Raw genomic sequence first — 17,880 nt, 5'->3', positions numbered from 1 at the left:
ATGCGCCAAATGTTTTCTATGGGTGAAAGATCTGGACTGCAGGCTGGCCAGTTCAGTACCCGGACCCTTCTTCTACGCAGCCATGATGCTGTAAATGATGCAGTATGTGGTTTGGCATTGTCATGTTGGAAAATGCAAGGTCTTCCCTGAAAGAGACGTCGTCTGGATGGGAGCACATGTTGCTCTAGAACCTGGATATACCTTTCAGCATCGATGGTGTCTTTCCAGATTTGTAAGCTGCCCATGCCACACACACTAATGCAACCCCATACCATCAGAGATGCAGGCTTCTGAACTGAGCGCTGATAACAACTCGGGTCGTCCTTCTCCTCTTTAGTCCGAATGACACGGCGTCCCTGATTTCCATAAAGAATTTCAAATTTTGATTCGTCTGACCACAGAACAGTTTTCCACTTTGCCACAGTCCATTTTAAATGAGCCTTGGCCCAGAGAAGACGTCTGTGCTTCTGGATCATGTTTAGATACGGCTTCTTCTTTGAACTATAGAGTTTTAGCTGGCAACGGCGGATGGCACGGTGAATTGTGTTCACAGATAATGTTCTCTGGAAATATTCCTGAGCCCATTTTGTGATTTCCAATACAGAAGCATGCCTGTATGTGATGCAGTGCCGTCTAAGGGCCCGAAGATCACGGGCACCCAGTATGGTTTTCCGGCCTTGACCCTTACGCACAGAGATTCTTCCAGATTCTCTGAATCTTTTGATGATATTATGCACTGTAGATGATGATATGTTCAAACTCTTTGCAATTTTACACTGTCGAACTCCTTTCTGATATTGCTCCACTATTTGTCGGCGCAGAATTAGGGGGATTGGCGATCCTCTTCCCATCTTTACTTCTGAGAGCCGCTGCCACTCCAAGATGCTCTTTTTATACCCAGTCATGTTAATGACCTATTGCCAATTGACCTAATGAGTTGCAATTTGGTCCTCCAGCTGTTTCTTTTTGTACCTTTAACTTTTCCAGCCTCTTATTGCCCCTGTCCCAACTTTTTTGAGATGTGTTGCTGTCATGAAATTTCAAATGAGCCAATATTTGGCATGAAATTTCAAAATGTCTCACTTTCGACATTTGATATGTTGTCTATGTTCTATTGTGAATACAATATCAGTTTTTGAGATTTGTAAATTATTGCATTCCATTTTTATTTACAATTTGTACTTTGTCCCAACTTTTTTGGAATCGGGGTTGTAGTCGGCAAGGTCACAAAGGACCCCAGGGTAACTTCTAAGCAACCGAAGGCCTCTCTCACATTGGCTAATGTTAATGTTCATGAGTCCACCATTAGGAGAACACTGAACAACAATGGTGTGCATGGCAGGGTTGCAAGGAGAAAGCCACTGCTCTCCAAAAAGAACATTGCTGCTTGCTTGCAGTTTGCTAAAGATCACGTGGACAAGCCAGAAGGCTATTGGAAAAATGTTTTGTGGATGGATGAGACCAAAATAAATCTTTTTGGTTTAAATGACAAGCATTATGTTTGGAGAAAAGAAAACACTACATTCCAGCATAAGAACCTTATCCCATCTGTGAAACATGGTGGTGGTAGTATCATGGTTTGGGCCTGTTTTGCTGCATCTGGGCCAGGACGGTTTGCCATCATTGATGGAATAATGCATTCTGAATTATACCAGTGAATTCTAAAGGAAAATGTCAGGACATCTGTCCATGAACTGAATCTCATGGTGGGTCATGCAGCAAAACAACGACCCTAAGCACACAAGTCATTCTACCAAAGAATGGTTAAAGAAGAATAAAGTTAATGTTTTGGAATGGGGTTCTCTTTATCTGGGTTCTCTTTATCTACTTTTAGGACTTGTGTGAAAATCTGATGATGTTTTAGGTCATATTTTTGCAGAAATATAGAAAATTCTAAAGGGTTCACAAACTTTCAAACACCACTGTAACAAAGTAGTGCTGTGATGATGTTTAGCACCTCATCAGTATGTCACCCAGTGTTTTTTTTCCCCCTTTTGATGACTTGGTTTCTAAACAGAAATAAAAGGGAGTTCCAATAATTTGTCCAAAGCAAACAGTAACTGACTGCTGACATCTATTCCAAACAGACCCAGGTTGGAGCAAGGAAGAACAGTGTTATTCTTCAGAAGCTAACTCCTGACAAGGCATATTCCATCACTGTAGCGGCAGTGTACCGCACTGGAGAGCCCAAAGATATTTCTGGCCAAGGAAAGACAAGTATGTGGGGTTTTTTTCCCCTTCAAGAACCTACACAAGGTGTCTGTATGATTTAAATGGACATTTGCTATCCTTACATTAAAAGGAGGTCATATGGGGTTATAATTTTAGATAATCGACAGTTAGAGTGAGGCTGCATTATTGAAGTCTGTGTTCTTTTCCAGAACCATTAGGTGGGGTGCGAAACCTCCAGGTCCTGAACCCAACCATGACCAGTCTGAATGTGCGCTGGGAGCCAGCTGAAGGAAAAGTAAAACAGTACAAACTCGTATATGTTCCTGCAGCTGGTGGAGCTGAAACTATGGTAGGTCTGGTAGGACTGTCAGCTCGCTGTTGCTGTTAGCGGGAACGCTGTGTCTGTTTTTCCAACATAAATCAAGAAGTAGTTTTGCTTTGAAGCTCAGACTGACTAACATTAGTTGTACATTACATTAACAGGAGCAGGTATCAGGTACCACTACCAACACGATTTTGAGAGGCCTGCAGCCAGACACTGTGTACACTGTCACTGTGTACCCAGTCTATGCGGAGGGTGATGGCAATAGGATGTCAGAAAATGGAAAGACAAGTGAGTTTTACATTTATTGGCATTAAAACATTAGCTTGTTTACATTGTCGTTTAAAGGTTTAAACCTATTTGTATCGTGGTCTTTTTGATTGACAGTACAGAGCTCTATCAGTACGTGACAGATATTCCACACCAAAAATTGTAAAACAAAAATAAAGGTGTTTCTGTCTTGCAGGGGCCCTGGGAGGAGTAAAGAATTTGAGGGTCACTGACCCCACCATGACCTCTCTCAATGTCAAGTGGGACCCTGCTGATGGAGCAGTACGCCAGTACAAGATCTTCTATGTCCCCACAGCTGGAGGCACTGAGGATATGGTGGGGCTTGCTGAAACTCGTTCTACTCTTGGTTTTGTTTTTTTGAATGCATATTTGTGCCTTATTTGAAGAGTTCTTCTTGGGTTCATTTACAAAAAAACCCCAACAACAACTCACAAGAACCATCAATATATACCAGATGTTTGGGCTAAACAATCAGGTCGAGTCTGACAGTTTTAGCTAAACCATCCAATCATCAATTTGCAAGGTCTGATGCACTTAATAAGTTTGCATGCTGTAGCTCCAGAAGGCATTGTGATAGACTTTGTGAGCCTCAACTGTAGTCCTTACTTTCCCTTTTCCAGCTTATTGGTATTACCATGTATAAGGAAAGATTTCTGCAATAAAATAAGGACAAACTCAAATGTAAAAATTCATATTTTCAACAGGAGCAAGTTCCTGCTAGCACAACAAACATTGCACTGAGGAACCTTCAGCCAGACACTCATTACACTGTGTCTGTTTTGCCAATATATCCAGCTACTGAGGGTCGCCGCCAGTCTGAGAATGGAAAGACCTGTGAGTATCAAGTCATTGTGTTACCTTAGTTCTCTTGATGTTTACGTGTGTTATACAACCCCGATTCCAAAAAAGTTGGGACAAAGTACAAATTGTAAATAAAAACGGAATGCAATGATGTGGAAGTTTCAAAATTCCATATTTTATTCAGAATAGAACATAGATGACATATCAAATGTTTAAACTGAGAAAATGTATCATTTAAAGAGAAAAATTAGGTGATTTTAAATTTCATGACAACAACACATCTCAAAAAAGTTGGGACAAGGCCATGTTTCCCACTGTGAGACATCCCCTTTTCTCTTTACAACAGTCTGTAAACGTCTGGGGACTGAGGAGACAAGTTGCTCAAGTTTAGGGAGAGGAATGTTAACCCATTCTTGTCTAATGTAGGATTCTAGTTGCTCAACTGTCTTAGGTCTTTTTTGTCGTATCTTCCGTTTTATGATGCGCCAAAAGTTTTCTATGGGTGAAAGATCTGGACTGCAGGCTGGCCAGTTCAGTACCCGGACCCTTCTTCTACGCAGCCATGATGCTGTAATTGATGCAGTATGTGGTTTGGCATTGTCATGTAGGAAAATGCAAGGTCTTCCCTGGAAGAGACGTCATCTGGATGGGAGCATATGTTGCTCTAGAACCTGGATATACCTTTCAGCATTGATGGTGTCTTTCCAGATGTGTAAGCTGCCCATGCCACACACACTAATGCAACCCCATACCATCAGAGATGCAGGCTTCTGAACTGAGCGCCGATAACAACTCGGGTCGTCCTTCTCCTCTTTAGTCCGAATGACACGGCGTCCCTGATTTCCATAAAGAACTTCAAATTTTGATTCGTCTGACCACAGAACAGTTTTCCGCTTTGCCACAGTCCATTTTAAATGAGCCTTGGCCCAGAGAAGACGTCTGCGCTTCTGGATCATGTTTAGATACGGCTTCTTCTTTGAACTATGGAGTTTTAGCTGGCAATGGCGAATGGCACGGTGAACTGTGTTCACAGATAATGTTCTCTGGAAATATTCCTGATCCCATTTTGTGATTTCCAGTACAGAAGCATGCCTGTATGTGATGCAGTGCCGTCTAAGGGCCCGAAGATCACGGGCACCCAGTATGGTTTTCCGGCCTTGACCCTTACACACAGAGATTCTTCCAGATTCTCTGAATCTTTTGATGATATTCTGCACTGTAGATGATGATATGTTCAAACTCTTTGCAATTTTACACTGTCGAACTCCTTTCTGATATTGCTCCACTATTTGTCGGCGCAGAATTAGGGGGATTGGTGATCCTCTTCCCATCTTTACTTCTGAGAGCCGCTGCCACTCCAAGATGCTCTTTTTATACCCAGTCATGTTAATGACCTATTGCCAATTGACCTAATGAGTTGCAATTTGGTCCTCCAGCTGTTCCTTTTTTGTACCTTTAACTTTTCCAGCCTCTTATTGCCCCTGTCCCAACTTTTTTGAGATGTGTTGCTGTCATGAAATTTCAAATGAGCCAATATTTGGCATGAAATTTCAAAATGTCTCACTTTCGACATTTGATATGTTGTCTATGTTCTACTGTGAATACAATATCAGTTTTTGAGATTTGTAAATTATTGCATTCCATTTTTATTTACAATTTGTACTTTGTCCCAACTTTTTTGGAATCGGGGTTGTAATAGATAAGCCTTTGAAAGTGACATACTTTGCCATTGTTCCTTGTCTTGATGAGTCACTATCACTTTCCAGTGCCTCTTGGTGGAGTTAGGGGACTCCGTATCTCTGATGCCACCTTCACCACACTGACAGCAAACTGGGATGCTGCTGATGGAAATGTTCAAGGCTACAAAGTCATCTACATGCCCACAGATGGAGGCCCTGAGCTTGTGGTACAATTCTGCCTGTCTTGCTCTCAGTACTAACAGCTTTTTTTTTTTCCTTGGTTACAACTTCTACATCACACAGTGTTGACATCACACATGATGACAGGAAAAGATATCCTCAGATGTGTAATGTAAGTGCCTGGCGTAGGCCCTGATGACTTAAAAAGCTCATCTTTGTTGTTTTCCAAATGGGATGTTCACACAGACAGATGTAAGTGTCACCACAATTTTAAATCCTCAACTTGAAATGTGAAATCCATTTTGGCGTGCCAGTGTTCAGGATCACTTCGAACAAACCAAGTGTGAAAAACATACAGTCTGAAAACAGTGAATTTGTAATGAAATCCATTTTGCATAGACTTTGTAAATGGATCTCTGACATTCCTATTTTGCATGCCAATGCTCAGGATTGTTTGGAGCAAACCACGCATGCAAAGGATACTGTCTCAATTTAATTTAATATTAAATTAACTTGGCATTTGGTAATGGATCTTTCAGGAATTTGCATTACCTATTTGAAATTGGCAGGCATATGCCATGAGGTTTGAGATAGAATTTCTAGGAAGAGAAAGAGCAATTGAGATAATACTGTATTACCAGAACATGCTAAATGGTAAGGTTTTTCCATTTCCACTTTTGGCAGTTCAGCTTAGTAGAACATTTCCTGTTCCACTTCACAGGAACAAGTATCTGAGAGCACCACTACTTTTACAATGAGAAACCTTAAGCCCAACACTCTATACAAGGTCACTGTGGTGCCCGTTTATGCTGAAGGAGATGGACCACAGCTCTCTGAGAGGGGCAGGACAAGTAAGTAATATTGGTGAAAAAATTGGAGGTCCATCCAAATATGGAGGTCCATAATCTATTAAATACATTTCACATCAGTCATTTGTTGGGATGAAGAGAATGACTACAAACCTTAATTCCATTGTTGTTCTTAGAACCTCTGGGTACTGTGAGGAACCTGCAGGTTATTAATCCAACCATAAATACACTCAATGTTCACTGGGATCCTGCTGAGGGCAGTGTCAGAGAGTACATTGTCATCTACGTCCCCAAAGCTGGTGGTGAACAAGACGTGGTGAGACATGCTATTTTCATCTACAGCCAAAAGTTGTCATCTATATTTTGAACTCCTTAAAGTCAAAGAAAAAAAAAAGCATTTCATTTCATATCCTCTCAAAGATAGGTATTTTGTTTAATGCCATTTAAAAATCAGTGAGACATCAATTCATGAATGGGCACACTGATTGCTCATTGCTTTCTCCATGTCAATTGTGTGTGAACAGGACCAGGTCCCTGGGAGCACCACCTCCACCATTCTGAAAAATCTGGAACCTGACACAGTGTACACTGTTACTGTGGTCCCTGTTTACCATGAAATGGAAGGGAAACCCCTGTCAGAAGATGGAAAGACAAGTGAGTCATAGATTTGCTAATTAGATACAGTATATTAACTAATTTCCACTGCTGGAATCACACAGTGCAAAACTAAACATTTTTCATTCACAAGGCCTCTGTTGCACTGGGAGTTTATTTATGGGGCTATAAGACTGGAACAAAATAATTACAAGGTAATTTTCTATGACAAATCAAATCCATAGAATTGTTGGCTGGTGCGTACCTCTCAGGTTGGATTTGGAGAGTTGTAACATGCAGACTTTCTCTAAAAATAATATAATACATAACATGACAAACCGTGCCAGAAAGTGTTGCTACTGCCATTTTTTCCCCTCTAAGTCTGGGTTTTGATTGCAGAAATGCAGCAATGGGCACCGTGGTGGCATAATGGATGGCTGCCACACAAATCCAGGGTCCCTGTTTAGCAAAACTTTTCTGGTGTTGTGCATGTTTTTACATGGGTTTCCTTCCGGGTTTCCTGGTTTCATCCCAACTTTCAAAAATATGCCAGAAGGTGGACTGGCTACTGGGTGGCATGGTGGTGTAGTGGTTAGCACTGTTGCCTCACAGCAAGAAGGTTCTGGGTTTGAGTTCAGTGGCTGATGGGAGCCTTTCTGTGTGGGTTTCCTCCAGGTGCTCTGGTTTCCTCCCACAGCCCAAAGACGTGCAGTTACATAGGCTAATTGGCTACTCTAAATTGCCCATAGGTGTGTGTGTGTATGGTTGTTGCCCAAGCCCAGAAATGGGAGGGTTGCGGCAAGAACTATGTTCCGATTAATATGACATGTGGATGAGTAGAGTCCACATGGATCCTGACCTGGCAGTAGTGGTGGACAAGGAAGAAGTAGTAGATCGGCTACTGTAATCTTCCCCAGGTGTGAATGTGTGTATGCATAGTGACCAGCCAGTGTATATTCCCCCCTTGTGCTTAGTGCTTCCAGGATAGGCTTCGGATCCATTATTTGGTATGTTATTATTATTGATGTATTTTGCAATTTTTTAACTTTGCTTATTTTCACCAGAACCACTGGGTGGAGTCCAAAACCTGCAGGTAACCGACCCAACTGCAAGCACATTGACTGTTCGCTGGGACCATGCTGATGGAAATCCTCGTCACTATAAGGTTTTCTATGTAACACAACCCGGAACAGCAGAGAAAATGGTAAAAACCAAATGAATGTGCCTTGTCTATTGAAATATATCTATTACTTCTTTTTACTAACACTCAAGCATGTGTTCCAATGTATTGATTTTCTCTTTCTTTTTTCCAACATATAAACAGGAACAAGTGTCTGGCAGCACTACCACCACTGTCCTGCATAACCTAGATCCCAACACTGTCTACAAGGTCACATTGTTGCCCATATATGAACAAAACATAGAGGGCAAACGTCAGTCTGAGAATGGAAAAACGAGTAGGTCCATTTATGTTGTACTGGGATTACATCAGTGATATCCAGTGGCAGTTTTGGATGGTCCAGGTTTGCATCACATGAGCTCCTGTTCTCCTGTGTTTGCTACAGAGCCTCTGGGTGCAGTGAAGAACATTCAGGTGACAGATCCTACTGTTAACTCTTTAAGGGTGCATTGGGACCCGGCTGATGGTGATGTTCGTCAGTACAATATCCTTTATGTGCCTACTGCTGGAGGCCCTGAAAGCATGGTATGTAGTCACAGTGTACATGGATTTTAGAATGACTAATACCCCTAATTTAGGCTCATGCATGACCAGCTCATTAGCCTAAGACTTAGATCGGGGATTACTGATGATGCAAAACAATAATTAGCTACTTAATAATAATAATAATAATAATAATAATAATAACACACCTTTTTCATCAGACTCAGGTGTCTGGAGTTTCGACTAATGCAATTCTCAGGAGCCTAAAGCCGGACACAGAGTACACCATCACTGTGGTGCCAGTGTATTCTGATATGGAGGGGAAGAAACAATCGGAGAAAGGAAAGACAAGTGTGTTTCAGTCAAATTTGTTTTCCTACTACATGTGCATCTACATTAAAGCTCATCATTCTAAGGCTTTCACATTGAAAGCAAATATGTCATTTTTCATTCTGAACTGACTGTATGATGATACAATTTATCTTCGATCAAGAACCTTTGGGTGGAGTGAAGAACTTGCAAGTGACCGACCCAACCACCAGCTCCCTAAGAGTGCACTGGGAGCCTGCTGAAGGAAATGTGCGCCAGTACCGGCTCTTCTATGTGCCTGCTACGGGAGGTGCTGAGGATATGGTGAGATATGTAGACGGCATCCGTCTTCTTTTTGCTCAACCTGCTTTACCTTATATTTGAGACAATAGGGTCTCAGAGTTTAATAGTAGATATTTGTACAGATAATCATTAAAGTTAACTTTACAAGTGACCTGTCACTTTAAACATTTCCCGAAAATATAAAAGTGTTAAATGTATTTTTTAAAATATTGACTCTATGACTAACAACTACTATAGCAAGGAAACATTTATTTAGCTGAATTTTATATATGAATCCACAATCTTGCAAATAAAATATTGAGGTAAAATAATTGGCATTTTGCATGAAACTAGTGTGAATCAGGGTGGCACGGTGGTGTCGTGGTTAGCGCTGTCGCCTCACAGCAAGAAGGTTCTGGGTTCGAGCCCAGTGACCGATGGGGGCCTTTCTGTGTGGAGTTTGCATGTTCTCCCCGTGTCTGCGTGGGTTTCCTCCACAGTCCAAAGACATGCAGGTTAGGATAATTGGTGGCTCTAAATTGACTGTAGGTGTGAGTGTGAATGGTTGTTTGTCTCTATGTGTCAGCCCTGTGACTTGCCCATAGCTGGGATAGGCTTCAGCTTGCCTGCAGCCCTGCATAGGATAAGCGTTTACAGATAATGGATGGATAGATAGTGTGAATTGGTTGTACACTGTTCACCCAATGTTAAACTCAATGTTATGGTGTACTATGAGTAATAATTTAGTGAACTACCCCAAGAATATAAATGTCCACTCAGAACTTGGACATAACTACAAAATGGCTGCCACCAAAAATAATTACTGTACAATTCGTAAGTAATAAATTTCCAAATCAGTGTACAAATTCCACAAAGGTATTTTGGGTTTTGTATTCTTTGTTTTGATTGAACGATCTGGCTACTGCCAAGTACAGCTTTTCATGGCATGAAGTTGAACCACTCAGAAATATTAGGCAGCATGAATGCTGTTGCCTATGTGCCTTAGTGTGTGAGTATGTGTTCTAGTGTGTAAGCATCATAGGTTTATGCCTATACAACGAGACTGGGACATAAGATTCTAATGGTTGATGGATAGTAAAATTTGTTTTAGCTCTCATTTTGGGTCCCACTCAAAGACACCCAGCAATCTGCACAAAGATCTTTCTCATACAAACCCCTTTATTTTCACTTTTATATCTGTTCATTTGCATTCTCTTTTCTTTCTCAGGGAGTGTGTAAGGTTGAGAGGATCCATGGGAATAAGATTTCTTGTCCATACTTTGCTCATGTGTTGACAGGAACAAGTATCTGGAGGCACCACCAACACAGTATTGAGGAATCTTCTATCAGATACGATCTACACTGTAACTGTGGCTCCAGTGTATCCTGAGGGAGAGGGCCTTCGCCAGTCAGAGCAAGGAAAGACACGTGAGTACACTTGAAGACATTCCTCATTACTGTTTGCACACCATGTTGTATAATAAAGAAATGTAATTAGCAAGGCCCTCCAGGCACCAGCCACATCCGTACTTTTTTCAAAAGGAAAAAATAAATTTGTGAAACAATTAAGTGATGCATTAGATCATGTACTGTTGTAAATCCTTGGGTTGTAATCGTCACTGAGGGACTTGGGAAGACATAAATGCATAGTTTATGTTGTCTGTTTTCCATGAGTCTGGTTGGTCTGATCATGCTCAGCACATTGATCTTATTTTCACTGTGCCTGTCATGCTTACTCAGAAAATCCCCTGTCTGGAGAAGGCTGATTGAAGAGCTCAGATTTCACTGGAGCATGAATGTATAACAACTCTTCTGTTCTTTCCAACACCCTTCTAAGGAACACGAACAGCGATAGGGAACTATGCATTTATGTCTTCCCAAGTCCCTCAGTGACAATTACAACCCAAGGATTTACAACAGTACATGATCTAATGCATCATATAATAGGGCAATGTTTGCCAAGTTCTCCCATGTTGTACTATTAATATCCAACCAGAAGTTATCACGCTCAATTTATATTGCATAATGTGTATTTGGAACAAATATACACAATACTGTACTTGTCCTCAGTGCCCCAATGCATGAAGAATTGATGCCTCTTGTGGATTTTGTGAATATATCTCAAATTGAGAGCAACAATAGAGCAACATTTGTTTATAGGAAGATCACGCTTGGAGTTCTGCACTGAACTACAAAACAAAAGCCACATCTGCTTCAGTTTTAAGAACAAGCACATTGGTTAGCCCAACTGTACCCCCCAGCTTTGTGCATTCCCAGGATGCAAGCCATAAAAGCCAGTATGCCTGTGTCTACTACTTAGCTCAGCATTTATTTCTGAGCTTAATTGCTATAATGTAGCTCTATTTCCTGTTTACTTTGGGCCAGGTCTGGATGAATTTTATCTTGTTCTAAAGCTTAACTTTTAATTTTCCCAGCTTAGATTGATTTGTCTTTGTGGATTATAACACTAGTTGCGTATCTTGCGTTCTATATTGTTCCACCTCTGCAGTTCCTCGTATTCCACCCAGGAATATCCAGGTTTACCGTCCCACCCCCAACAGCCTCAATGTCCGGTGGGAGCCAGCCTCGGGCCAGGTCCAGCAGTACCGTGTTGAGTATGCGCCGCTCACTGGAGTCCGACCTTCTGAGTTTGTGAGTTACCTTCTCATCCTCTTCTGTTTCCCTTCCTCCCATGTTCCATCCAATTACTCAAACATAATGTCATTTGGAAATATTATTAATAGTTCCATAATTTTAAGTGTCCAGGATAGTGGTGTGGGATACAAAACAATAAACAGTGCCAGTAGTGAATCGAGGCACAGTGTCGAATTCTCTTAACCTGATGCTGGGAGAAAAGTTTGAGTCTTCACATCTTCTCAACTCCACACTACACTATAGCCAGTGGTATCAGTTTTTTAGCTCCCCCAGATGTACAGTTGACTATGAGGAGGATTTTCATGCATAAATCATGCTTTTCCCCCAGCACGGATTCACTGATGTACTTTTGGATTAAGTAATAAACACAGGGCCAGAAGAGGATTTGAGTGCAAGAAAGAAACATGCACAAGACATTTATAAACTCTGTACACGTAAGCAAAACTCTGAGTGAGAAATAATGAGGCTATTAGGAGGTTTTATGATTAGAATATTCTTTGATGCAAGTCTGGATTTTGTTAAAATAAAGACCACATGGAAGTTGATTTGATTTTGCTGTCTCATGACTTTTCCAGTGTCCATGTTTAGAGCTTTGTACTTATACACTTCATACCTACAGTAGGGGCCAAATGTCTGAGTCTACTGCCAAGAAGGCTTTCATTTTGTTATGTGGTATTTCCATAACATTAATAGTTTCTGTTCAAGAACGCATTGCTTCAAAAGGAGACAAATTGAGTGCTAATTGTTGTCAAATTTCAATAATAGTAAATGATATCGACTCAATTAGTATGGACCTCTGTGATGCCTGTATTGCTTTGGTCAAGAAAAAAAAACTGTTTTGTCATAATTAGCGAAGAATGAAGAAATGATTCATAACTCAGAGATTTTTACTCTGTTTGAGCCAAGTCCTGCAATTGATCTCATTTGTACTCATGTTACTCTTATACCCACTGTCTAGTACTGATCAGAGAAGGATGGTATGAGAAATTCAGCAAAAGTTGAATCAGATGACATGATTTAATTCACTTTTTTCAATTTATTGAACACTTATAGTAGCTCAAGCATTATAACAAGTTCTCAGTCTGTCCTGATATGAATATTAGAGGAGAGAGAAAGAGGAGGAAGGCTGGTATGGTTATTATTATTATTATTATTATTATTTTTAATGAGTCCTGCTTTTGAATCTTAGTTCTTTTTAAAGATTCTGTTAGAACATTTTCGTCGGGTGCAGGATTTTGGTAAAGTTCTCAATAATGGCTGTTGTCAAAAGCAATATATAAATAAACTGACTTTCAAATGTCAGACTCATTGTAAAATATATAGTATATGGAATAAAATACAACTCTGATTGCTGTTATCAGAAAATAATCAATGACGGTATGGTGTGATGTGGAGTTATTGTTATTACATAAAGTTGATTATTTTCCAAAAATAGCATATCCCAAAGGGCGGCACGGTGGTGTAGTGGTTAGCGCTGTCGCCTCACAGCAAGAAGGTCCTGGGTTCGAGCCCCGGGGCCGGCGAGGGCCTTTCTGTGTGGAGTTTGCATGTTCTCCCCGTGTCCGCGTGGGTTTCCTCCGGGTGCTCCGGTTTCCCCCACAGTCCAAAGACATGCAGGTTAGGTTAACTGGTGACTCTAAATTGAGCGTAGGTGTGAATGTGAGTATGAATGGTTGTCTGTGTCTATGTGTCAGCCCTGTGATGACCTGGCGACTTGTCCAGGGTGAACCCCGCCTTTCGCCCGTAGTCAGCTGGGATAGGCTCCAGCTTGCCTGCGACCCTGTATAAGGATAAAGCGGCTAGAGATAATGAGATGAGCATATCCCAAAATGTTTTATTGCTCTTATATCACTGCAATTTGCCAACACGTACAATTTACTTCATACAATTCACACTACGTTAATTCATACTTATGACCATTTAATGTTGTGGAACATCTGAAAAACAACTTCTTGTTACCACCTACATTATAGCAGCTACCAGTCTGTCTTTTTTCTGTTTCTTGAAGTTAACAAGAAAAAACAAAAGCAAACAAGCAAACAAAAAACCCAACTTGTCATGTTATTGAGACACCAGAAAGTACTAAGTCCTCTAGCCTGGCTAACGCGACTTCAAAGCTCGGAACAGGCCCTCGTGTTGCGTCACGCTTAGGATGGGCGGGCCCAGGCTATAAGTCCTCTGTCTTGAAGATTCCAGTCGCAGAAAACTTAGTAAACATTACAAAATGTGGACACTGGAGTCTTCTTAAATAAATGTTAAATGAACGTCTCATCATTTTCCTTTGTTTGTTTCTTTTTTTTACTTAGATTATGTCGACACAATTCCCTTTGAATGAGTTGTGACTATAAAAATGATAATGCATTAGAACGAGTGCATTATTATAAATCTGTGATTTGAATTACAGTCAGCACTATTAGATCTGCTGTTGTAGAAAATTAATTTAGACCTTCTGGTCAATCTGATTCAAGAATTCAAAAAAGCTGTGGAAGAAAATTTAATGAAGCTTTATTATTCTTTTCTAAATTGCAAAATAGAAGTTCATGATCGTTCACTTGGACTTTGCAAACCTTGCATACATGAGTGATTCTCAGACCTGCATGCCATGTGTTCTTTTTCTTGTGTAATGAAATAAGAGCTGTCATTGATCTCATGCACAGCTGCATTCCCTGTGACACAATGATTCACAGATAAAACGGGTACTCATCAGTTGGAGTGATAATCCTGCTGGTTGTTGACAGGTACAGGATGGGATTCCCCACAGCTGTGTAACACCAGCAGCAGATGTGTTTAGACGTGAATGGGAGGTGAACCCCAGGCCTGATCTCACCACCATCAGCCATCCAAACTGTTACGTACAGGAGATCGTTATTTAGCATTTAACCCCTCACAGCTTTTGTTTACATGACACATCTATGTGATGATGTCCTTTTGCTCTACTAATCTAAACAAGGGTTTAATGGTGAGGTCATTATGTACATTTGTGTGTGCCAGATTAGTGATGTTCACAGAACTGTTTTAAGTAAGTTGCACTTAAATGTGCTCATCTGCATGTCATCTACATGACGATCCTTTTTGTGAAGGTCTTGGTTCCTGGAAACATCAACAATGCATTCCTGGACCAGCTCGTCCCCGACACGCCGTACTCCGTGAGTGTCTTGGCGCTGTATCCCGATGGAGCTGGACCACCAATCAAAGGAAACGGAAAAACATGTAAGCTAAACTTTATGATTATACTATCAACACATAATATAAACGGAATTTCTAACACTGGCAGGATGTAGAAACATGACAGAATCAGTCATTTGTTATGTATGAAGTGTGTTTGTGCATCTTAGTGTGTGACATATGCTAACAGCGAGTGAATACCATTTCAGTGCCACGTGCCGGTCCCAGAAACCTCCGTGTATTTGACGCCACCACAAGCACACTCAATATCGGCTGGGATCATGCTGAAGGACCTGTAATGCAATACAAAATCACGTATGCACCAATGACGGGAGACCCCATTACTGAATCTGTGAGTATTTATGTAGATTATTCTCTCAGAAACCACGTCAATTTGTTTGAAAGAATTCATATACAATGTTTATCAGAGACTGCCTATACTATACATGATGTCTTATAACGCATAGCGTAAGCCATTATCATAAGTGTATATAAGACACACAAGTTCTTACACACACACACACACACACACACACACACACACACAGTGTGTTTATGCAGTGATGCTGAGTTTGTGAGTATTTATACACAATATTCTAATCATTCCCTCACCAGCCTCTCTTTTTTTTTTTAGTCAATTACACCAAATTGTCACGCTACCATGAAATCATAAATATCTCCATCCTAAACACTTTCCTCTGTCAGCAAACTTAAAGTTACAGCTTTACCTCTGACTGTTACAGAGCGCTTATACTGGAGACTCCTTTCGAAACTGCTAAATAATCATCTCCTCACAGACATGTGAAAGTTCATTATAGAAACTAGAAGGGCACTCGGTAGAGTGCATACCTCTACCATGCCACATATTATCAACTTCAAAATCAAATCATTTGAACCCAGGATGATAATCAAATCAAATCAAGTTTATTTGTATCGCGCTTTTAACAATAAACATTGTCGCAAAGCAGCTTTACAGAATTTGAACGACTTAAAACATGAGCTAATTTTATCCCTAATCTATCCCCAATGAGCAAGCCTGTGGCGACGGTGGCAAGGAAAAACTCCCTCAGACGACATGAGGAAGAAACCTCGAGAGGAACCAGACTCAAAAGGGAACCCATCCTCATTTGGGCAACAACAGACAGCCTGACTATAACATTAACAGTTTTAACAGGTATAACCCTCAACTGTCCTCATGGGGCCGTCCTTCACAGGAGCGGTGCGATAAAACTCCGACCAGACACAGGGCACCAGGATGGATCAAGCAGGTCCGAGGGGCAGAAGAGGCCAGTATCTCAATCCCAGGATCAACATGTAACTCAGAGGGACAGATTGGGGGGGGAGAGAGAGAAAGAGAAAGAAAACATGTTGTTAGGTATGCCCTAAAAATGACAAGTATTAAGTCTGTGTGGTAGGCTCGCAGAGACGAGAGTCTTTACATCAGGCATAACACACAACAATGACATGTTAATATGGTAAAAAATATATCATGACCTGCTCTGGCTGGGTGCTTGATTGGGTGATGGGAGCACACTCCTCAGCAATGATGAGATGCAGATGGGACCCTTAGGGCTGGCCAAGACAATTCAGTTACATTTCACCGGGTCTGGAACATGCGACAGAATGTCTGACGGCCGAAAATTAACCCTAACCCTAGAAAATTAATCAGCACGTTCTGACCAATGATAAAGCTGTAGACCAAATTTTATCAAAATCCATTCACTACTTATTGAGTTACATTGGGAACAGACAAACAAACAAATAGAGGTGAAAACATAACCTCATCCAACATAGCTGGCAGACGGAAGAAGAAGAAGAACTTTATTCATCACCCGTACACTTGTGAAATTCCTCTCTGCATTTAACCCATCTGAAGCAGTGAACACCCACATGCACACACAACAATACCATATTCAAACTAGTCCATTAATATGAACTTGTGGTTGATCTTACTACTGAAATTATTGTCAGACCAACTGTTCTAGAAAATTAATCAGCACCTTCTGACCAATCACACTATCAGAACTGATCCAACAATTCAAAACAACAGCACTGCGGTAATGTTTAAATGTTCGTGTCACTGACCTTGTGAGAATTTATTTACAATATTCCATCCAACACTTTGAAGATATTATAAATTATTATCCATACAGGACACTTTTTCAGTGGAATAAAAACGTGTTCTATTCCCTTCTATTGGGTTTCATTCATTTGGTTTGATAGCATGCAGCATTGTTAGCATATCGCTTATCCTACGTGTATTACGTCACCCTACACAATGGAGAATGAGCGTTGAATATGGTTTACAATATTGCATGGTTGTCAAGACAACATGACATCACACATCAGAGATGTAAAACTTCTGTGCTAGCAAACGACTGTGAGAATTTGTAAACAAACATGACCGCCAGGTTTGCTTTGTTAAATACGGAAGATTTTGAGAGAATTTTGAAAGAGAACTACGCGTTGAACACCCAAAAGGAATGTATAATAATAATAATAATAATAATAATAATAATAATATTGGCTGACTTTTTTTCATGGTCTATCAGATATATTCCATTCAGCTCATCTACAGCTCATTCAGTATCATGCTAGCTGAATGGAATATATCTGATAGACCGCTCAACGGCAGCCAATATTATTTAAATAATTAATTATATAAACTTGTTCATGTGTATGCTTATAGTACGTACATAGTGCAACATCTTATAAAGTTAAAAGTTATATAATCCAGTATGGTGTTCATGCATAATGTCTTGTAATGGAGTTTATAAACAAATCTAACTACTCATTACTGTTTATTGTTACAGGATAACAATGTCATTATATTGCATATACAGTATTTCAGTAGAGTTTACAAAACCAATTTGCATCACTCATGTTGTCCAGATTTATCCATTAGCAGATTGGCACATTAATGTTTCTCATACGATAAATTAGCAAGGATTACAAAGG

The 17,880-nt window shown here is 40.5% G+C and overlaps 1 protein-coding gene across 4 annotated transcripts in view; it reads left to right on the top strand.

Moving 5' to 3' along the window:
* Nucleotides 1–17,880, top strand: part of col12a1b (collagen, type XII, alpha 1b) — a 123,508-nt gene that overhangs the window by 56,651 nt on the left and 48,977 nt on the right. For all 4 annotated transcript variants that reach the window (XM_060918017.1, XM_060918016.1, XM_060918019.1 and 1 more), the window contains 18 exons: nucleotides 2,088–2,217; nucleotides 2,382–2,521; nucleotides 2,656–2,785; nucleotides 2,961–3,100; nucleotides 3,490–3,619; nucleotides 5,353–5,492; nucleotides 6,167–6,296; nucleotides 6,431–6,570; nucleotides 6,779–6,908; nucleotides 7,913–8,052; nucleotides 8,173–8,305; nucleotides 8,414–8,553; nucleotides 8,733–8,862; nucleotides 9,005–9,144; nucleotides 10,401–10,530; nucleotides 11,612–11,754; nucleotides 14,838–14,967; nucleotides 15,132–15,274. In XM_060918017.1, the coding sequence (XP_060774000.1) occupies nucleotides 2,088–2,217; nucleotides 2,382–2,521; nucleotides 2,656–2,785; nucleotides 2,961–3,100; nucleotides 3,490–3,619; nucleotides 5,353–5,492; nucleotides 6,167–6,296; nucleotides 6,431–6,570; nucleotides 6,779–6,908; nucleotides 7,913–8,052; nucleotides 8,173–8,305; nucleotides 8,414–8,553; nucleotides 8,733–8,862; nucleotides 9,005–9,144; nucleotides 10,401–10,530; nucleotides 11,612–11,754; nucleotides 14,838–14,967; nucleotides 15,132–15,274 (2,439 nt within the window). The remainder of the gene's footprint in view (nucleotides 1–2,087; nucleotides 2,218–2,381; nucleotides 2,522–2,655; nucleotides 2,786–2,960; nucleotides 3,101–3,489; nucleotides 3,620–5,352; nucleotides 5,493–6,166; nucleotides 6,297–6,430; nucleotides 6,571–6,778; nucleotides 6,909–7,912; nucleotides 8,053–8,172; nucleotides 8,306–8,413; nucleotides 8,554–8,732; nucleotides 8,863–9,004; nucleotides 9,145–10,400; nucleotides 10,531–11,611; nucleotides 11,755–14,837; nucleotides 14,968–15,131; nucleotides 15,275–17,880) is intronic.

This window comes from Neoarius graeffei, chromosome 3, assembly GCF_027579695.1.
Source record: "Neoarius graeffei isolate fNeoGra1 chromosome 3, fNeoGra1.pri, whole genome shotgun sequence".
NCBI lineage: Eukaryota > Metazoa > Chordata > Actinopteri > Siluriformes > Ariidae > Neoarius > Neoarius graeffei.
Note: the sequence above shows the minus strand (reverse complement) of the source record. Positions and strands in the feature narration are given on the sequence as shown.